A 16,968-nucleotide genomic window follows, 5' to 3' on the forward strand; every position below is an offset into this window, starting at 1 on the left:
CTCCCAGTGCCTGTATATCAATGCAGTTGCCACCAGCCCAGCCAGGGGAGCTAGGGGGAGATTTCAAAAGGATGCATATGCATGCCTTCCCCCCCTGTGGGCTGGGGTTCCCAGCCACAGGCAGGGTTCTCTGAACCTGCTCCTCCTTCTGCCACTGGGGACACCTGGAGTCCAACCATACACTGAACCCTCACCTCCCCCAGTTGCTCACCACTCTGCAGTCACACTGAGCTTTCCTCCGTTCTCACGAGCCTTTTCCCACCCAGGCCTCTGCTCAGGCAGCTCCCTCAACCTAGAACACTCTGTCCCCTGCTCCGAATTCCTGTCATCCTCGGGCATTAGTTCAATTCTGCCCTGCGGTACCCCCTGTGTTGTCTTAGTTCGGTGTTTCTCAGATGCAGGCCCCTGAGACTAAGGTTTGAATACCAGCAATTATTGAGGAGTTTGGGAGACACTAGGGGGTGGGAAAGAGAAAGGAAGGTAGCCAGTGGTGGGTATGCTTCCCAGCCAGCTCCCTGTAGAGGCCAGAGGAGCAGACTCCCGTGGGGAAGTCCCCTAGGGGGCTGCAGAGGCAAGGAGGCCTGGGAAAGGCGTGACCCACCTCCTATCCTTCCAGTGGCTGTTCACTGCCAGGCACTTCCTGCCAGCACCTAAGCACAAAGACCTCAAGCAAAGAGGCAGACATGTGTCACTTGCCTGACAAGGGCTGGACCTGCCCAGGCTCTGCTTGCAAAATGCCCAAATCCTTCAACTCTGGGCATTTCTCCTCCTGGGCTACTCTGCTCCAGGCAGAATCTGGTCTCTCTCCTAGACACGTGGTCTCAATTGCTACAGCGCTTCATACAAGAGAGAAAAGTTACCTCTTTCTCCGAAAACATTTGATACCCTTGCCAGAAAGAGAGAACTGCTTAGTTTTGGAGTGAAGTGGGTGTGTTCCCTTTTCTGCCTGGGTGTGGCCTTCCTGTCAAGCATAGGACATTCATGGTGGAGGACAGAACAATGTAGGTGACTTACTTCGCTCTAGAAAAGAGGACCCTGAGGACGGGGTCTAACTTGCATTCATTTGGGGGCCCCAGCAGCACCCGATGCAGGTCCTAGAATCCAGGGGTGTATGGGAAACATCAGTGAAGGAGCACTAAGTGAATGAATGAAAGCGCCCTTCCATTGATGCAGTGTGTCTCCCTGTGGGGCAGGGGGATATAGAATAAAGAGCACAGGTGTTCGAGCCTAAGGGGCCTGGGTGTGATCCTGGGCCCGTGACTGAATACTGAACAACCACGAGAGCGCAGAGTCTGTAGCTGCACGTGCATATCATGTAGCTGCATGAAAGAGGCCAGACACTGAAGAGCACCCTGTGTGTGACTCCATTTATATAAAGTTCAACAATAGGCAGAACAACTGTATGCTGTTAGAGGCAAGGATAGAAGGTACCTTGCCACAGGTGGTGGGCGAGGGGGATATTTGGGGTCTGGTAATGTCCTCTCTCTTAATTGGCTGCTGATTATACAACTGTGCCCAGTTAGTAAAAATTCATTGAGCTGTAGAGTTTTCTGTGTGTTTTACACTCTAATAATATATTTTAATAGAACAAACTAGATAAAATAAATAGACAAGCCCTGACCGGTTTCCTCAGTGGATAGAGCGTCGGCCTGCAGACTGAAGGGTCCCAGGTTCGATTCCAGTCAAGGGCATGTACCTTGGTTGCGGGCACATCCCCAGTAGGGAGTGTGCAAGAGGCAGCTGATCGATGTTTCTCTCTCATCGATGTTTCTGACTCTCTATCCCTCTCCCTTCCTCTCTGTAAAAAAGTCAATAAAATATATTTTAAAAAAATAGACAAAAAGCCTGTATTTGCCACGTTCACAAATGTTTAATTTAGAAACATGTGTGATCAAAGTGTGATCCATGGGGCCAGTGCCAGGACGCCAACCGTTTTGTTACTTTCACAGCAGATAAGTGCAGAACTTGAGCGTGAGCACCTAGAAACTTCTATAGTGCCTTGGCATTGCTGTGACACCCAAGTGCACGGTCAAGGGACATTTCTTCTTGCACAGAGTGTAGACCGGTCTGGCTATTGCCAGACTCACATGACAAGTCACATGTGATGTGGTCTTTGGATTATTATGAGTGTGCAATGGATTAGGAAACCCAGAACTGGGCCTTCCCCAAAGATATGTTGAGACATGCTGATTTAATGCAAGTTGTTTCAAACCGAGCCTCAGTTTCTGCATCGCTAAGATGAGAATTAAGTATCCTGATGCCCCCAAGGTTGGGGGAGGACAAGCAGTGTAATGCATGAGAAAATGCAGATGACGCCATCTGCAGTAGGGGCCGAGAACTGCATTTTTCACTATCTTTCCAAATAATTCTTCTTGCGATGCCTCTCTAGCACTGCTCTACAGATGCGCTGTCCAATATGGTGGCCGCTAGCCACGTGGAAATGTGTCAGTACAAATGGAGAGGTGCCATGGCAAACCACATATGAGATGTCGAGGACTTCATGTGAATACATATAGACTGTTTTCACATTATAAAATATCAGTACAAAATATCGCAGTAACTTTCTGTAAATTGCAGGTTGAAATATTTTGCATATATTAGGTTTGACAAAATATAATATTTAATTTTTTTACTTTATTTCTATTTCAATGTGACCACTAGGGAACTAAACTGCATGTCTATGGTGTGGGTTGTGTTTCCGTTGGGCAGCAGTGGTGCAGAGCGCCCGCCGTGGCTTGTTTCGAGGCTGGGTGACCTGTAAGGTGGACAGCAGCATCGGAACTCACTGACCAAGCCCACATGCCTTCTCCTTTCCTCCCCTGAGGTCCCTCCATGTGAGCGCCATCCAGCTTCCCGAGCCAGGTGTTAATCAGTTTGCTTGCTCGCTTGTTGTGCAGATCAACTACAAGGCTGTTGGCTCCCTGGACCCGAGTGCCGACCTCTCCAGCCAGAGGGGGAAGGTGTTCAAGCTCCGGAACGAAACCCACCACCTCTTTGTGGGTCTGTACCCAGGGACCACCTACTCCTTCACCATCAAGGCCAGCACAGCCAAGGGCTTCGGGCCCCCCGTCACCACGAGGATCGCCACCAAAATCTCAGGTATCTCTCCCAGAAAGTGGTTGCTGCTTTGCTTTTCCCCATGCCTCATTTTCCTGGGAGTGAAGAAAGGCCAGAGCCAGCTGTTGCCGTGTAGTACTGGAGAGCAAGACGGTGCTGCCCCTCCTGTGTCACCTCAGTAGTCTCACAAAGAAAACCCAATCCACACACTTCCTAATGTGTAAAAGTTACACTCATTAGACCAGAGGGAGTACTGAGCAATTCACCAAAAATTAGAATACACAGTTGCATTAAGTAGTACTTTACTTTTTTCATACACATTGGCTTGTAAAAATGTGATTTATTTTCAGGAATATTCCTGTTTGCACACACGACAGGGCACAGCAGAGGTCTTCATGAAATGTCTGATGAATGAATGAATGTTCAAAGCCACAATGGTCCATGATTTCACCTGCCGTCTGCAGTCGGGCCCCCTCCATCATCAGTCCGCATCAGGCGGAATTACCTGGGAGCCTTTTTTACAATTTATATTGTTTCAGAATGTCTATGCAATTCTGGCCAGCATGCATACATATTTTGCATAACAGACCCATGGTGTTTTTGGTAGCTTAATGTTTTCACTCCTGTTTATACCATAAGCATTTTCCATGTTGCTACATTGCTTTCATTATAATGTTCTGTCAAGCGGATGGACGTAATTTAATTAAACATTCCCCCGTGGTTGGATATATTTGGGGCTTCCATGATTTTATAAAATAACGCTTCAATAAACATGCTGCAGAATAAAGTTTAATTCATCGGTTTGGATTATAACTTTGGGATTAAATTCCAGAAATTGAAATACTGAATTAAAAGGGATATGGGTTTTAATAGCTCTTAATGCAAATGGCTAAATTACCTTCCCCAGGGATCAGATTTAGTTTCACTCCTGAGGGGTTGGGGATGAGAGAGGGAGGGTCTCATGAGAAAAAAAAAAAAAAGAATCACTCATCACTATTGTAATTTGCATTTTTAATGTGCTTAACAAGGTTGACTGCGCTCACATCCTTGTTGAGTACTTACATTTCCTGCATTTCTGTTTATTCGTGTGGGACTTGTTGATTCCTGAGGGTTACTGGCCACATCACTGCCACCCTTCCCCAGGCTCTGCAGCACCTTGAAGGAGCCCTCTGCGTGGTTGGAGGTCAGGACCTTCTTTACTGAAATCCTGGGATGCCATGTGCCTCTCATCTAAGCTTCCCCACACACCCTCCTTCCAGTCATCCTGAGTGTCTTAGGGGTGGCCGCAAGGGGAATGAATGAATGAATGAATGCTACAAAGCCAGGGTGGTCTAGGATTTCACCCCAGTGAGCGGGGCTTGGGACCTGTAATGAGCTCCACACTCTCTCTGTTCTCTGCCCAGCTCCATCGATGCCCGAGTATGACACAGACACCCCACTCAACGAAACGGACACGACCATCACGGTGATGCTGAAGCCTGCTCAGTCCCGGGGAGCCCCTGTCAGGTAGGAGGTGCCTTCGCCTAGAGTTCACAGCTTTCCTTCTCTGCACCAGGCACACCTCCCACTGAGTCGTGTCACCATCAATGCCTGGGCCGGACTGGCCAGGAGCCAGGCTTCCTGGAGGAGGAGGGCCAGCAGCCCATGCCCAGTTCAGGGGGCCCCTGAGCCAGGAGCCTCTCTGTGCACAATGGGTGTTGGAACTGATTCTAAGGGAGCATGCCGAGGCGGACCTGAGGAGGCTGGGAGAGAACCTTCTGGAACACATGGACAGTAAATTTATTTAGTGGGTTGGGAGCCTGGAGACTGAGCCTCCTGCCCAGATTATCTTTCCATGTCTGACTGGCATTAGCAGACAAATGGGCAGACTTGCTGAACTCTGAAACCTGCCTGCTCAGAGACATGAATGGGGCCAGACCTCTGGGCTGGGCCAGCATAGGGCCTTAGCTTGCTAGGGTTTCCCATTGAGGCTTGAAGTTTAAGCCCTATTGCTGATTTTTGCAAGAGGCTGCTGGGGATCAGGAGCATGCTTATGGCCCAGGTGATGAAAGCCTCTGCATGGCTGAGCTGTCCCAGTGCCAGGTCCTGGCGTGTGGCTACCAGGAAGGTGGGCATCTCTTTTAAACCAGCTACACTTTGCACAGGGGCAGCAGCTCCGAGCTTGACTGCTAGCTTTGCTCAGCGATCAAAGGACGGCAGTCCCTTGAAATCAAGTTGAGTGTTGGGTGAAACAGCTTTCAGATGGGCTCAGTCCAGTTCAACAAGCACACACTGAATACCTTAGATGCCCGGAATGGGGAGGGCCACAGGGGATAAAAACGATCCATTTACTTAGCCATTCAACAAGTATTTATCGGGCACTCCCTCTGTGCCAGGGGCTGTCTAACTGCTTAGCAGACAGCAGTGAACTAGCCATGGTCGAAAGAAAGCCAGACTCTCGCTGGGGAGACAGACACATGAGAAGATAATTACAACACAGTATGTGCATGCGTATGGAGATGTGCCTGGGTCGTGGAGGGCTCGGAGGGGCGAGTTCCCAGAGGAGGTGACACTGAGCTAGATCTTAAATGTTGTATGAGATTTTGCCAAAGCAGTAAGAGGATCCAGCGTGAGCAAAGGCATGGGGGACAGACGCAGCCTGCTGTCCTGGGAGCAGCCAGGAGTGGTTCCGTCTGCTTTGGCATAAAGATGAAGGCAGCAGTGGTGGGGTGGCGGTGGGGCCATGTTTAAGATGCTCGGGTTTCTCTGAGGAGCCCTGAGGAGCCAGGTGCAGTGTGACTTTTATGAAACTGGAGACTAGGAGACCAGCCAGGAAGGAGGCTATTGGGATGGTCTAGTTATCTGTTTTCCCACCTGGACCCAACTCTACCCAGAAATTATAGGCAGTGCAGCAGATCCAACCAGTTGCCCGCAATTAGGAAGTTCCCCTCAGTTCCGTAGGCTTTGAACAATGTTCTAAGTCAGGTGAATCTTCAGACCTTGCAACAGGCGTGTGTAGTGTTTGTGGGACACCTGAGCTGAGAACTTTTGCCTTGTCTCCTGTACACAGGTCGTTGCAAGACTGTCCTGGCTGTGGTGAGCCCAGGCAGCTGGTGGCTCTTACACCAAATAAATAGTTACTGAGTTACTTGCTTTTATTCCTGTTACTTTCATACAACATTGTCATTCAGTTCTGTATCTACACTGAGATATTATTATCCTCCTTCTCAGATACTATTATTCTCATCCTCAGGCTCAGAAATTCCCACGAGCACACAGACAATAAGTAGGGACGCTGAGACCGAACCCAGGTCCTCCAGGTGCTAAATCACATGTTGCACTTCGCCACCTTTGCCTGCCTCCCTTTCACAGCTTGTGCCTCTTTCACGAAGCAGCACTGGTCGTGTTTCAACATCTTTGAAAGCTTTCCAGATGGCAAAATAGGCCCAGAAAAGAGAAACAGTGTATCCCATGTTGCACAATCCATGCGCAGCTGACCCCACACCCAGGACTTTCACACAGTAGACCCAGGCATCCCCTTTCACTCTGCAAGCCTTCAAAACTACCTACAGAGGGACCTGGCCACCTGGCTTCCGAGGTGGGTTCCTGGGGGTGTGGATTCCGTCCACTCCCCGCAGCCTTCTCTATGGGGCAGTGGGAAGGATGGGAGCTTAGTGACAGGGAACCTGGGTTCAGAACACGGCCGTGCAACCTTGGACCAGATACTTCATCTCTCTGAGCCTGAGGTTTGCTTATCTGCAAAGTATGGAGGGTAATGATTCCATGGAGGCTAAACAAAATATAGAAGCCACAGCAAGGCAGGCTGTCAGAGTTAGTCTCTTCGTTGGCTTTTCTGCTTCTCTTTGGAACTTAGGAAGGTCTGTTCAAAGTGGATTTTGAAAAATCTGTCCTGCCACCAGGTCACAGTGTTGCCTGCTTCTTTCCTATTCAAATTTTCAAAGCTTTTCGAGACCCTGCTTCTGTGGTGGGGATGGAAGGCCTTTGCTCTTTTCCTTAAGATCCCCTACCTTCTTTCCAGCACAAAGTTTCCAAAAACCTTTTTTTAAAAATTGTACTGAGAAATAAGCAACATGGGTCCAGCAGCATAAAGTTAAATTTTGTACAGAGGACTAGAGTCCCATCCTCAGGATAAATCAGATTATATGTCCATGAAACTCTGAAAACTCATCAAAGTCATTAGCACCATGTTTTATTGGGCAACTACTGTGTTCCCAGAATTTAACCTTGACTAACCTAAGAGTAGGATCTTTCTATTAGAAATGAGGAAGCTGAAGTTCAGTCACAGAGCCCGCAAGTGATGAAGCTGGGACTAGGATCCAGGCCTGCCTGCCTCCAGAGACCAGCAAAGAGGACCTCTGAGCAGCCCAAACAGGCGTTCCTGGGAAAGTTCTTCCAGTTCCCACAGAGAGAAGCCCCTTGCACTTTCCTCTGAGCCTGCATGCTCTTAGCTTGCTCATCTGTCTGGTAATCTCATGCATCCTAAGACCACAGTAAATTAAGAGGTGGGGATGGAAGTGCCCAGGAGCAGTGAAAAATGACAGTTGGCAGGGAGCAAAAAAAAAAAAAAAACAACAAAAAAACAGGAGAACTCTATAAAACTGACACCGGGACTCAAGAAATTAGGAGGTCTGCATGCTGCAGCTCCTCACGGCCACGGTTGTTCATCCATTATTCCTGGCTTACCCCCAAAAATGTAGCATGAGGCTCCATGTCTTCAAGTGCAAAGGACCTGCTAGCTTTCATCTAATGAGCAAGGGCTTGCTGCATGCCTGTCACCATAGATAAACTGTATCCTCACAACATGGCAAGAGCAGTCTCCCCGTTCTGCAGTCATGGGAACGGAGATAAACAGACCCCAGGGAGTCGATGCAGACCACGAAATAAGCAAGGGGTGTGGGCAGCATTTAAACTGACCCTAAGCCAACCCTCATTCCTCTAGACCCTAGCACCTCCCTAGGTGGAAGCTGGGCATGACATACTTTGGTGACATTGCCATGGGAAAAAATGAAAATAAATGTCACTGCTCAAAGGGGCAATGCTTCGCGTGTGAAGAGGTCTGCTGCGTTTCTTCCCAAGGCTCTGGATCTCTGAGGATGGGTACACTTCTTTTCGGAATTATTTTCAGACTGGTGCTTGGGCATTTGACAAAAAGGGCAAGAGACTAACCCGTGCCACCCAGCAAATCTTTCAGGGCAGCTCGCAACGACAGCAGTGGCTCCATCCCAATAGATTTCAGTTACCTTAGCTCTTTTCACCTTGAGGTCAGGGCACTAGGATGCCCAGTTGGGAGGCAGTTGACCTCATTCAAGGAATTGAGCATTTGCTGTGTCCCAGGAGCGGGAGGTAAGTGGGTTATAGCAGGAAACAGGACAGGCGCACACCTGTCCTCCAGGCTTAGCATCCAGGAAGTGTTCCTGAGAATCGGGCAGGGAGCTGGGGCATTAGCAGGGAAACAAACCAGATAATGAAACTGGACCAGCAAGACAAGGCCAGTAAGGCCAGTGACTGTGTTGGCTGAGAGGAGAGGACTGGCTGGCGAGATGAGCTCAGGGGGGCCCCTATGGAGTCCCACAGGTCAAGGAAGAGGAGAATTAAGAAAACAACAAAGGCCATGACTGCAGTATGGGGTCAAGGAAGCCCGGGATCCTATTCATAACTGATAGTTCCTTTAATTTCATTGTATCATCCGATTGCCATTTACCCAGTAGGTCAGCTGGGTGGAAACACCATCTCCATTTCTGAAGATGAAGCTGTAGTCAAGGTGTGAAATGATTGGCCCAAGGTCACCAAGCTTGTTACCTGTACAGCAGGACAGGGACCTCACTTCCTGCCTTTGCGTTCATTGCTCCCCTAGAAGGTTCTGAGTTTCCCATGCCTGGGACGTCAAGTGATGACTGAGTAACCACTCAGTGGGGATGCTGGCGAGGGAACTGCCCTCATCTCGGAAGTGAGGGGGAGGCAAAAGGAGGTCTCAGGGGCCCTTCACTCTGGGTTGTGTGGGCGAGCCTGTAACTTGAACCTCAGCATGTCTCTCTCTGAGTGGGGTCTGCCTGTCCTCTAACAGCATCCTAGCTGAGCCCCAGCCCCCAGGCCTCGCCAGCAGGGTTCTGTCCATGCTCAGCCCCTTGCTGCCCCTTGGGAGCCCCATGGGTCTGACTTTCTGGTGGAATTGATCAGGCCCGGAGGCGAGGAGGGAAAACTGCCCTGTGGGGCTCCCGCACCCTCATCTCTCCAGCCAAACCACGTCGGCAGCTTGGCCTATATTTCTAATACTCCACAATAGAGATTTATTGCTTTTGCATTGCTTTCCCCAGGCCTTCAAAGATTTATTGGTTTTTAAGTGACAGAATCCCAGAATTGCTTAAAAGATCAATCAAACAGTGACTAGAATCTAATATTCAGCTCTGACTTGAACACGCCGGGCCTTCTTCCTCCACGCCCCACCTGTCATGCTGATGTATCTGTAGTAACCTTCCTCAGAAAGTAACTTGGCCATGAATTAATCACCCCTAATGCAGTCCCTGAAGAAGAGGCCGGGAAGAGCCCCGGATTCTGTAGCAGACGCTCCCCTGGGTCCCCAGCTGGCTTCCTTAGAGGCGCCCCTTTCTCCCCCACCCTCTCCTTCTCACCCAGTCAGTCAGGGTGCCCGTCCACTCAACCTCAGATTCAGCTTGGGAATTAGCTCTTTCTTCTCTCCTCTGTCCCTCCCTCCTTCCCCACCCCACCCCACCCCCCACTCTCCTAGCCTGCCAGGGCGCCTTGCTGGTTTCCCTGGCCTACATTCATCATCTTTATCCAGCCCCCACAAGCTGCTGGAATGGTCCTTCAGACGCACAAATTGGATCAAGTTAACTTTTCTGCTTAAAATTCTTACATGGGTCACTGGCTTTCTACCGCATTTAAGTTCAAGCTTCTTCGCATGGAATTCAAGGCCCACCAGAATCTGGCCCTGGCCCGCTTCTGGTTTTATTTCCTTTCGCTTTGCCCTCTCACCAGGCTTTGCTCAAGTGTCCTGTGTGCTTCCTTCATCATTCCTTCCTGAGCTTTTCATTGGGCTACCGTGTGTTGCATGCTTTCTCTGGGTTTATTTCGTGTGTGTTCCTCACTAGACTGTGAGCGCCAAGAAAGGGGTAAGCTTGACACTAATAGATCCCCTTTCCTGGGGACAGTGCCTGGCATTTAGTAGATACCAAAAATAAAACAAACAAAAAATATAAGTGAGTAAATCGGCACATCTGTTTTGCAGGCCTGGCAGGAGCCAGGTGCCGGGACTGTCCAGGTGCACATCACTGGCCCCGTGTCAGCTGCCCCCTAGTCTGTAAGCGCTGTCCAGTGGAACCTCCTGCCATGATGAAAATGTCCTATCTCTGTGTTCTCCAAATAGTCACCACTGACTACGTGTAGCTGTTGAGCACTTAAAATATGACTGAGGAATTAATTTTTTTTTAAGTTGTGGCTAGTGGCTACCAATTTAGATGGTGCAGGTCTATAGGAAGAATATTCAGAAAAAGAAAAAAACTGCTGATAAGCCTGTGGACTTGGCCAGAGATTCCCCAGAGTTCAGGTGCATAGGCTTTCATCCTTAGCCTGGTGGCTCAGGGCAGGGAGAGCTTCTTGGAGGCAGGGTTACCTGATCTGGGACCAGTCGGATGAGGGGGCGTGTGCTTAGTGACCCAGGAGGAAGCAGCCTATGCAAGAGCCAAGGCAGAGCAGGTGTACAGTGTGTTCATGGAACCACTGTGGGCTGCAGCAGAGAGGGGTGAGAGTCAATGAAGCCGCAGGGGCAGGTAAAGAGGCCTTCACTTGCGGTTTGGTCTTTGTCCTGACAGGTGTGGGGGCATTTGGTAGGCACATGCAGGACCATTCCCATCTGCAGCAGAATGCACCAGCTCCTCCTCGGGCTCCCACTCTGTCCTGGCCACTCCTCTGTCAGGGACTTGGGTTTTCCATCTCCACCAGCCTGTGCCCTTCTTGTGTGGCCCTGACCATGACCTTCCATCTCTCATGCTCTTCCAGCCACAGCAAACTTGCCAGTTGGTACTTTGGGGAAGCTCCTGGAAGCAGATCAAATCTGATGCACTTGACTCATGGGGCACCCTTGGGCCAGTTACTTACTTTCTCTGAACTTCAGGCTGTTTGTTGGTAAAATGGGAATACATTACCAGGTCTCAGATTGTTTTGAAGATCCAGTCAGCTAAAGTGTGTAAAGTGCAATTGGCAGTTATTCAACTTGCTCCTTGGCATGGCCATGCTGCCGGGACAGGAACGGCTGCCTGCCCCCTAGCTATGGGATGGGGCACTCTTGGAGCCCTGCTGTAAGCTGGTGCCTGTGTGCTAGACTCTTCCCACACCACAGAAGTGCTGTCACATGCCAGGTGTTGGCAAGCATGTGACGCATCAGGGAATGTGCAGTTACCTCCAAGGTTGTCCCTAAATCCTTGAAACAATGTTACCTTAACAATGGATCCTGAGATTTGAGCACCTTTCACAAACACCAAAGCAAGCAGACAGTGCTAGGGTGTTTCAACTGCTGAAGGACCAGCAAGATAAGGTCAGCCGTATCCTCAAGTTGGAAGAGATGCCTCCTTAGTGGGAAATCAAAACAAAGAAGATCCAAATCCCCCTCAGGAAGGGGCACTGGGATCCACATGAGCTCCCTCAACTGAGATCTTATCAGTATTGGGCGCAGAGTGGGTAGACAGAATCACACCAAGCAGGAGAGGTGAGACCAGATCCTAGGAGATGAGTCAGGTCTATCTGTTCCCTCCTTCATTTGTTTATCAATTCATTAACTAATTAAGTCAGTAAATAAATAATTTGAATTTGAACAAACCACCATGTGCCAGACACTGCTGAGCATTGAAGATCCAGAAATGATCAAAACGGGCCCACGTGCAGCTGAAATCCTAATGGTAGAGACAGCTCTGTGCAGACGGAGCCACGGACACTAATGATAGGCCATTATTAGCAGCAGCCAATTCTTATTGGGTCCATGTCACCAACTCCCCTCTGCTTTCAGCTGTAGCTGTGCTGGACAGTTCCATGGATAGTTGCAAGGTCCCACCTTTTCCCGCTTTGCCTAGCCCTAGGTGCTTTCTCCAAAGCCCCATGAATCTTCTTCAGTCTGAACAGGCAGGTCAGAAGTGCAAAGGATTTAACACTGTAGGGGCAACCTTCAGCAGTGGGGGAGGGGAGTCTAGGCATCCATGCCCTGACTCGTCCTTCAGATGGACCCTTCTGAGGCTGCTGCCACACTGTTCCTCTCTCATTGCCTTTAGGATCGAGCCCATTTCCCAAATGTGAGCCAGCTGGACAATGCACACTTTATTGGTTTTCTTTCCTTCTACGTCTCACTCCTTCTTATAAGAGGAGGGTCAGACTCAGTCCAGGGATTAAGTTAGAGAAACTGAAAGGAGGCCAGTAGGACAGTAATGGGGAGAAAACACAAAAAGAGAGGCACAGGATGAGGTTGGGAGAGAGAGCCAGAGACCACAGTCTTTGTTTCTATTCTAAAAGCATTGAGGAGTAGCCCTAACCGGTTTGGCTCAGTGGATAGAGCGTGGGCCTGCAGACTGAAGGGTCCCAGGTTCGATTCCGGTCAAGGGCATGTACCTTGGTTGCGGGCACATACCCAGTGGGGAGTGTGCAGGAGGCAGCTGAATCGATGTTTCTCTCTCATTGATGTTTCTAACTCTCTATCCCTCTCCCTTCCTCTCTGTAAAAAATCAGTAAAATATATATAAAAGCATTGAGGAGTCAAAAAGGGGGTTTTAAGCAAGCGAACAATGTGATCCATCTTACTTTTTTTAAAAGGTCTTTCTGACATCATTGTGGAGAATAGACCAGAGGGACAAGAGTGGCTCAGAGAGACCAGTTGACAGTTATGGTTGTCAGGATGAGAAAAGAGGATGAACCAGGTCAGAGTAGTGGTGGTGATGGAGCTCAGACTTGAGGGAGGATGACTAGGTGGTGACTTTTCTATGGAGCTGGTGGTGGGTGTGAAGGAAAAGACGGTGTCCAGGTGACTCCAGGTTTCTGGGTTGGCCATTGGCATGGATGATGGTGCCCTTCTCTGAGCCGGGGATTACTGAGGGAGGGAAGTCCAGAAGAGACCAATGATGGTAAAGGTGGCTTGGGAACCAGAGGGAGAGTTAGGAGCCAGTTGGACAAGGATCCGATGTGTGGACCAGGTGAGCACTGGGGCCTCTCAGGCACCTTCTCCAAGGCAGTTAGGACGTGTGGACTGCTTTCACGGCCTGCCTGAGGCATGGTGCACAGAGGGTGCTGCTCCAGCATGGAGCACGAGGGGTATGTCAGATGGAATACTAGTAGACAGTGTAACATGGCAAATGGGTTCTGAGGTCAGTGCCAGTTCTCGTCACTCCAATGAACCTTCATGATCCCTTTGCATCTGACAGGTGCAGCTAATTAGCCTTATAGGCTCTGAAATACACAAGGATGAGCTCCAGGACAGATTGGAGATCCAGCCAATTTATATATATATATATATATATATATATATATATATATATATATCCTATCTAATAAAAGAGAAACATGGTAATTAGCCATACCTCCGCTACCCTTCCCATTGGCTAATCAGGGCGATATGCAAATTAACTGCCAGCCAAGATGGCAGCCGGCAGTCAGGCATCTTGAAGTGAACAGGAGGCTTGCTTGCTTCAGTGACGGAGGAAGCCAACATTCCCCGCCTACGGCTGCCGGCCTCTGAGCTTGCAGTTTGAAACATTGTTACAAATATAGAAGCTAAACAAAACCCCAGAAATCTGTTTTCAGCCAGCCAGGATCTCAGAGCTGGAGTTGAAACAGTGTTTCGATTATAGAACCCAAACAAACCAGATACCTGCTTTCAGCAGCCGAGGCCTCAGAGCTGGAGCCAAGCCTCAGAGCTAAAGCTGGCCCAGAATTAAAAAAAAAAAGAAAAAAAGGAGCGGTTGGGAGCTTCAGTCACCCGCCAGCCTGAAAACAGCCCTCAGCCCCTCACCCAGACTGGCCAGGCACCCCAGTGGGGACCCCCACCCTGAAGGGGGTGTGACCAGCTACAAACAGCCATCATCCTCTCATCCAGGCTGGCCAGGAACCCCAGTGTGGACCCCCACCCTGATCCAGGACACCCTTTCGGGCAAACCAGCCGGCCCCCACCCGTGCACCAGGCCTCTATCCTATATAGTAAAAGGGTAATATGCCTCCCAGCACCGGGATCAGTGGAGTTGGGGCACTGGAGTTGCCCTATGGACCTATGGTCCTCTCCCCCTGGGCAGTTGGGGCACAAGCGGAGCCGCGAGGCCTCCCGGCACCGGGGTCAGCATGACGGGGGCAGCGCCCAAACCCCCTGATCGCCCTGCGGCTCTGTGTGTGACAGGGGGCGGGGCCACAACCTCCCTATCTGCCCTGCTCTGTTTGTGACAGGGGAAGGCACCCCAACCCCCTGATCAGCCCTGCTCTGTGCCTGATAGGGGGGAGCTCCCCAACCCCCTGATCGCCCTGCAGCTCTGTGTGTGACAGGGTGCGGCGCCCCAACGCCCCCCCCCCCCCCCACGGACCCTGCTCTGTGTGTGACAGGGTAGAGCCATAACCTCCCCATCGGCCCTGCCCTGAGTGTGACAGTGGCGGCGCCCCAACCCCCTGATTGGCCCTGCTCTGTGGGTGATAAAGGGTGGCGCCCCAACCCCCACCCACGGCCCTGCTCTATGTGTGACGGAGTAGAGCCATAACCTCCCCATCGGCCCTGCCCTGAGTGTGACAGGGTGCGGTGCCCCAACTCCCCTATTGGCCCTACTCTGTGAGTGACGGGGGGAGCTCCTCAATCCCCTGATCGACAGAAGGGTTTTGCTGGACCATGGAGCTGCAGCGAGCAAAACTGGCATCATTATCATCTGGTTCTCAGACAGCAGCCTACGATGGTGTCCAATTAGGATGGGCAAGTGAAACTTTGGAGGGCTTATTGACATGTGGCCTGGGAGTTCATGAGTCCCTGTCCACATGGGGCGAGAGGAGAAACTGAGATTACATTTAGATGCTCTTTCTCTAAACGTCATTGATTTCACTTTGTTCCTGGCTCTCTGGGCCACCTCTTCTGGAGCCTGAAGATGAGGAGCAGAATGCACTCCACTTTGGAGTTGGGGGATGGGCAAAGAGACTTAGCTCTGCAAGTCATACCGCTTGTCGCCAAGGCTGAAAGTGTGCTGGGACTTCATCGTACCAGGTTGGAAAAGAGGAGGAGCCAGATACCAAAAGAAATGACCAGCAATAAGGAATAATGGGATAAATATGGCTGCAGAGCTATTCCCTGTGGGGCTGTTCCACAGTGTGCATATGGCGACTAAGGGGCCATGTAACTATGACTAATGGGACAGATAAGTACCACCAGTGAAACTAACCAAGGAGACAGGGTCAGTCTGGTGAGGGTGGTACAGAACCGCGATCCGATTACCCAGGCAAAGAAAAGGAAAGAAGGGTGACACCCAAATAATTTAGGTGGCTTTGCATCCACATCTGCTCATCCTAATTGCATTGCAGGTCTCCTTTTATCAGCCCCCGAAACAACCCAGCTTAGTAAGTATTGGGTCTGGTGTTGACAGATTCTGGATTATAGTCCTTAAGCTCAAACCAAGGAAGAAGAGCAGGTGTTTCAGGAAGAATATTTTAAAGGGAGCAGGAGCAGTTGCTGGAACATGAAGAGGGAAGAGTGTTCTATTTTGGACCGTCTGCCATCTGGAGAGATGGAGACGAGACTGCTGCTGGCATGAAGGAAAGCAGAGTGTGGTCGTCATGTTCACCTCCTACCACAGGGACTATTTAAATCCCAAAAGGCTGGGGTGCTGGGGAGGCATCTGAGCAGGGGTTTGAGAATTGGGATTCGCATTCAGGGGGTGTTTGAGTGAACGACCTCATCCAGGGAGAATGTGTATGAGAAGAGGCAAGGGACAAGACAGAGATCTGCGCCTCTCCAGGAACCACACAGGCAGAGCGGGACTGGCCAGAGAGGTAGAAGACAATCAAAGCAGAGTTCAAACATGAAAGTCAAAAGAAGAATCATTTTTTTAAAAGAAAGACGGTCAACATTGTGCAGTTTCATTTTCTCCAAGAACTATGAGCAGGTCTTAACCGTCAAAGAGAGACACAAGTTGATACAGGGCCATGGGAAAACAAAGCTGATGGTATCGACAAAAGTGCTTGGACATGGAGCATAGAATCCAAGCTTGACCTGCAAAACCTGTGAGGGTAGAGGTGCAGGTAACAGAGATATTGAGGGCCAGACGACCTCGATACTGTTGAAAACTCTCATACAGGGGTACAAAGTGGGGAGAGGCTGCAGAGACCAGAAGAGGGATTCGGGGAGTAAGATGATCGAAGGGGAGGCTTCAGTAATGGAACCCTGCTATGGAATACTATGGCCGTAGGTGTGACCGTGTTGGCAGTGATGGTGGATGGATGGTAATGGCTTCACGGTGAAGGTCACCAAAGCCAGTGTGTCAAGGAAAACAGGGGCCAGGCTATGGATGGAAGGACAGTCTAAGTAGCTAGTTCTTATGTTAATCCTCTCCCCCTGGGCAGCTGGTGACATCCTTTGCCGGAGCCACAGTGTCTCTGCAAGATGCCTTCTCCTGGGTCTCACTTTATCAATGCTTTTTCTGCTGACTTTTCCTTCTCATGCTGCCCCCGGCCCTGTGACAGTTGGCATCACTGCTTTGCCTCAGATCCTGCACGGCTGACAACCGATGGTTCTCCCTCTCTGGGACTGCAACCACCCACAGGTCAGGCTTTGCATTCGGAACTCCATCAGTGCATGTCTATAGCCTGATCATTGATGTTCTCCTGAGCCAGTGCATCCACGGAGGTTGGCTCTCCTGCAGAAGCCTTCTGCACAATGCTGGCTCCCGCCAGTGG

General features: G+C 50.3%; 1 protein-coding gene across 14 annotated transcripts in view; it reads left to right on the forward strand.

Moving 5' to 3' along the window:
- The window catches only part of PTPRT (protein tyrosine phosphatase receptor type T), a 935,828-nt gene that overhangs the window by 693,694 nt on the left and 225,166 nt on the right, over positions 1 to 16,968 (forward strand). For all 14 annotated transcript variants that reach the window (XM_070420943.1, XM_070420935.1, XM_070420937.1 and 11 more), the window contains 2 exons: positions 2,898 to 3,099; positions 4,461 to 4,563. In XM_070420943.1, coding sequence (XP_070277044.1) covers positions 2,898 to 3,099; positions 4,461 to 4,563 — 305 coding nt within the window. The remainder of the gene's footprint in view (positions 1 to 2,897; positions 3,100 to 4,460; positions 4,564 to 16,968) is intronic.

This window comes from Myotis yumanensis, unplaced genomic scaffold (assembly GCF_028538775.1).
Source record: "Myotis yumanensis isolate MYYU_CA2020_CCGP unplaced genomic scaffold, mMyoYum1.0.hap1 SCAF_7, whole genome shotgun sequence".
In the NCBI taxonomy this organism is placed as follows: domain Eukaryota; kingdom Metazoa; phylum Chordata; class Mammalia; order Chiroptera; family Vespertilionidae; genus Myotis; species Myotis yumanensis.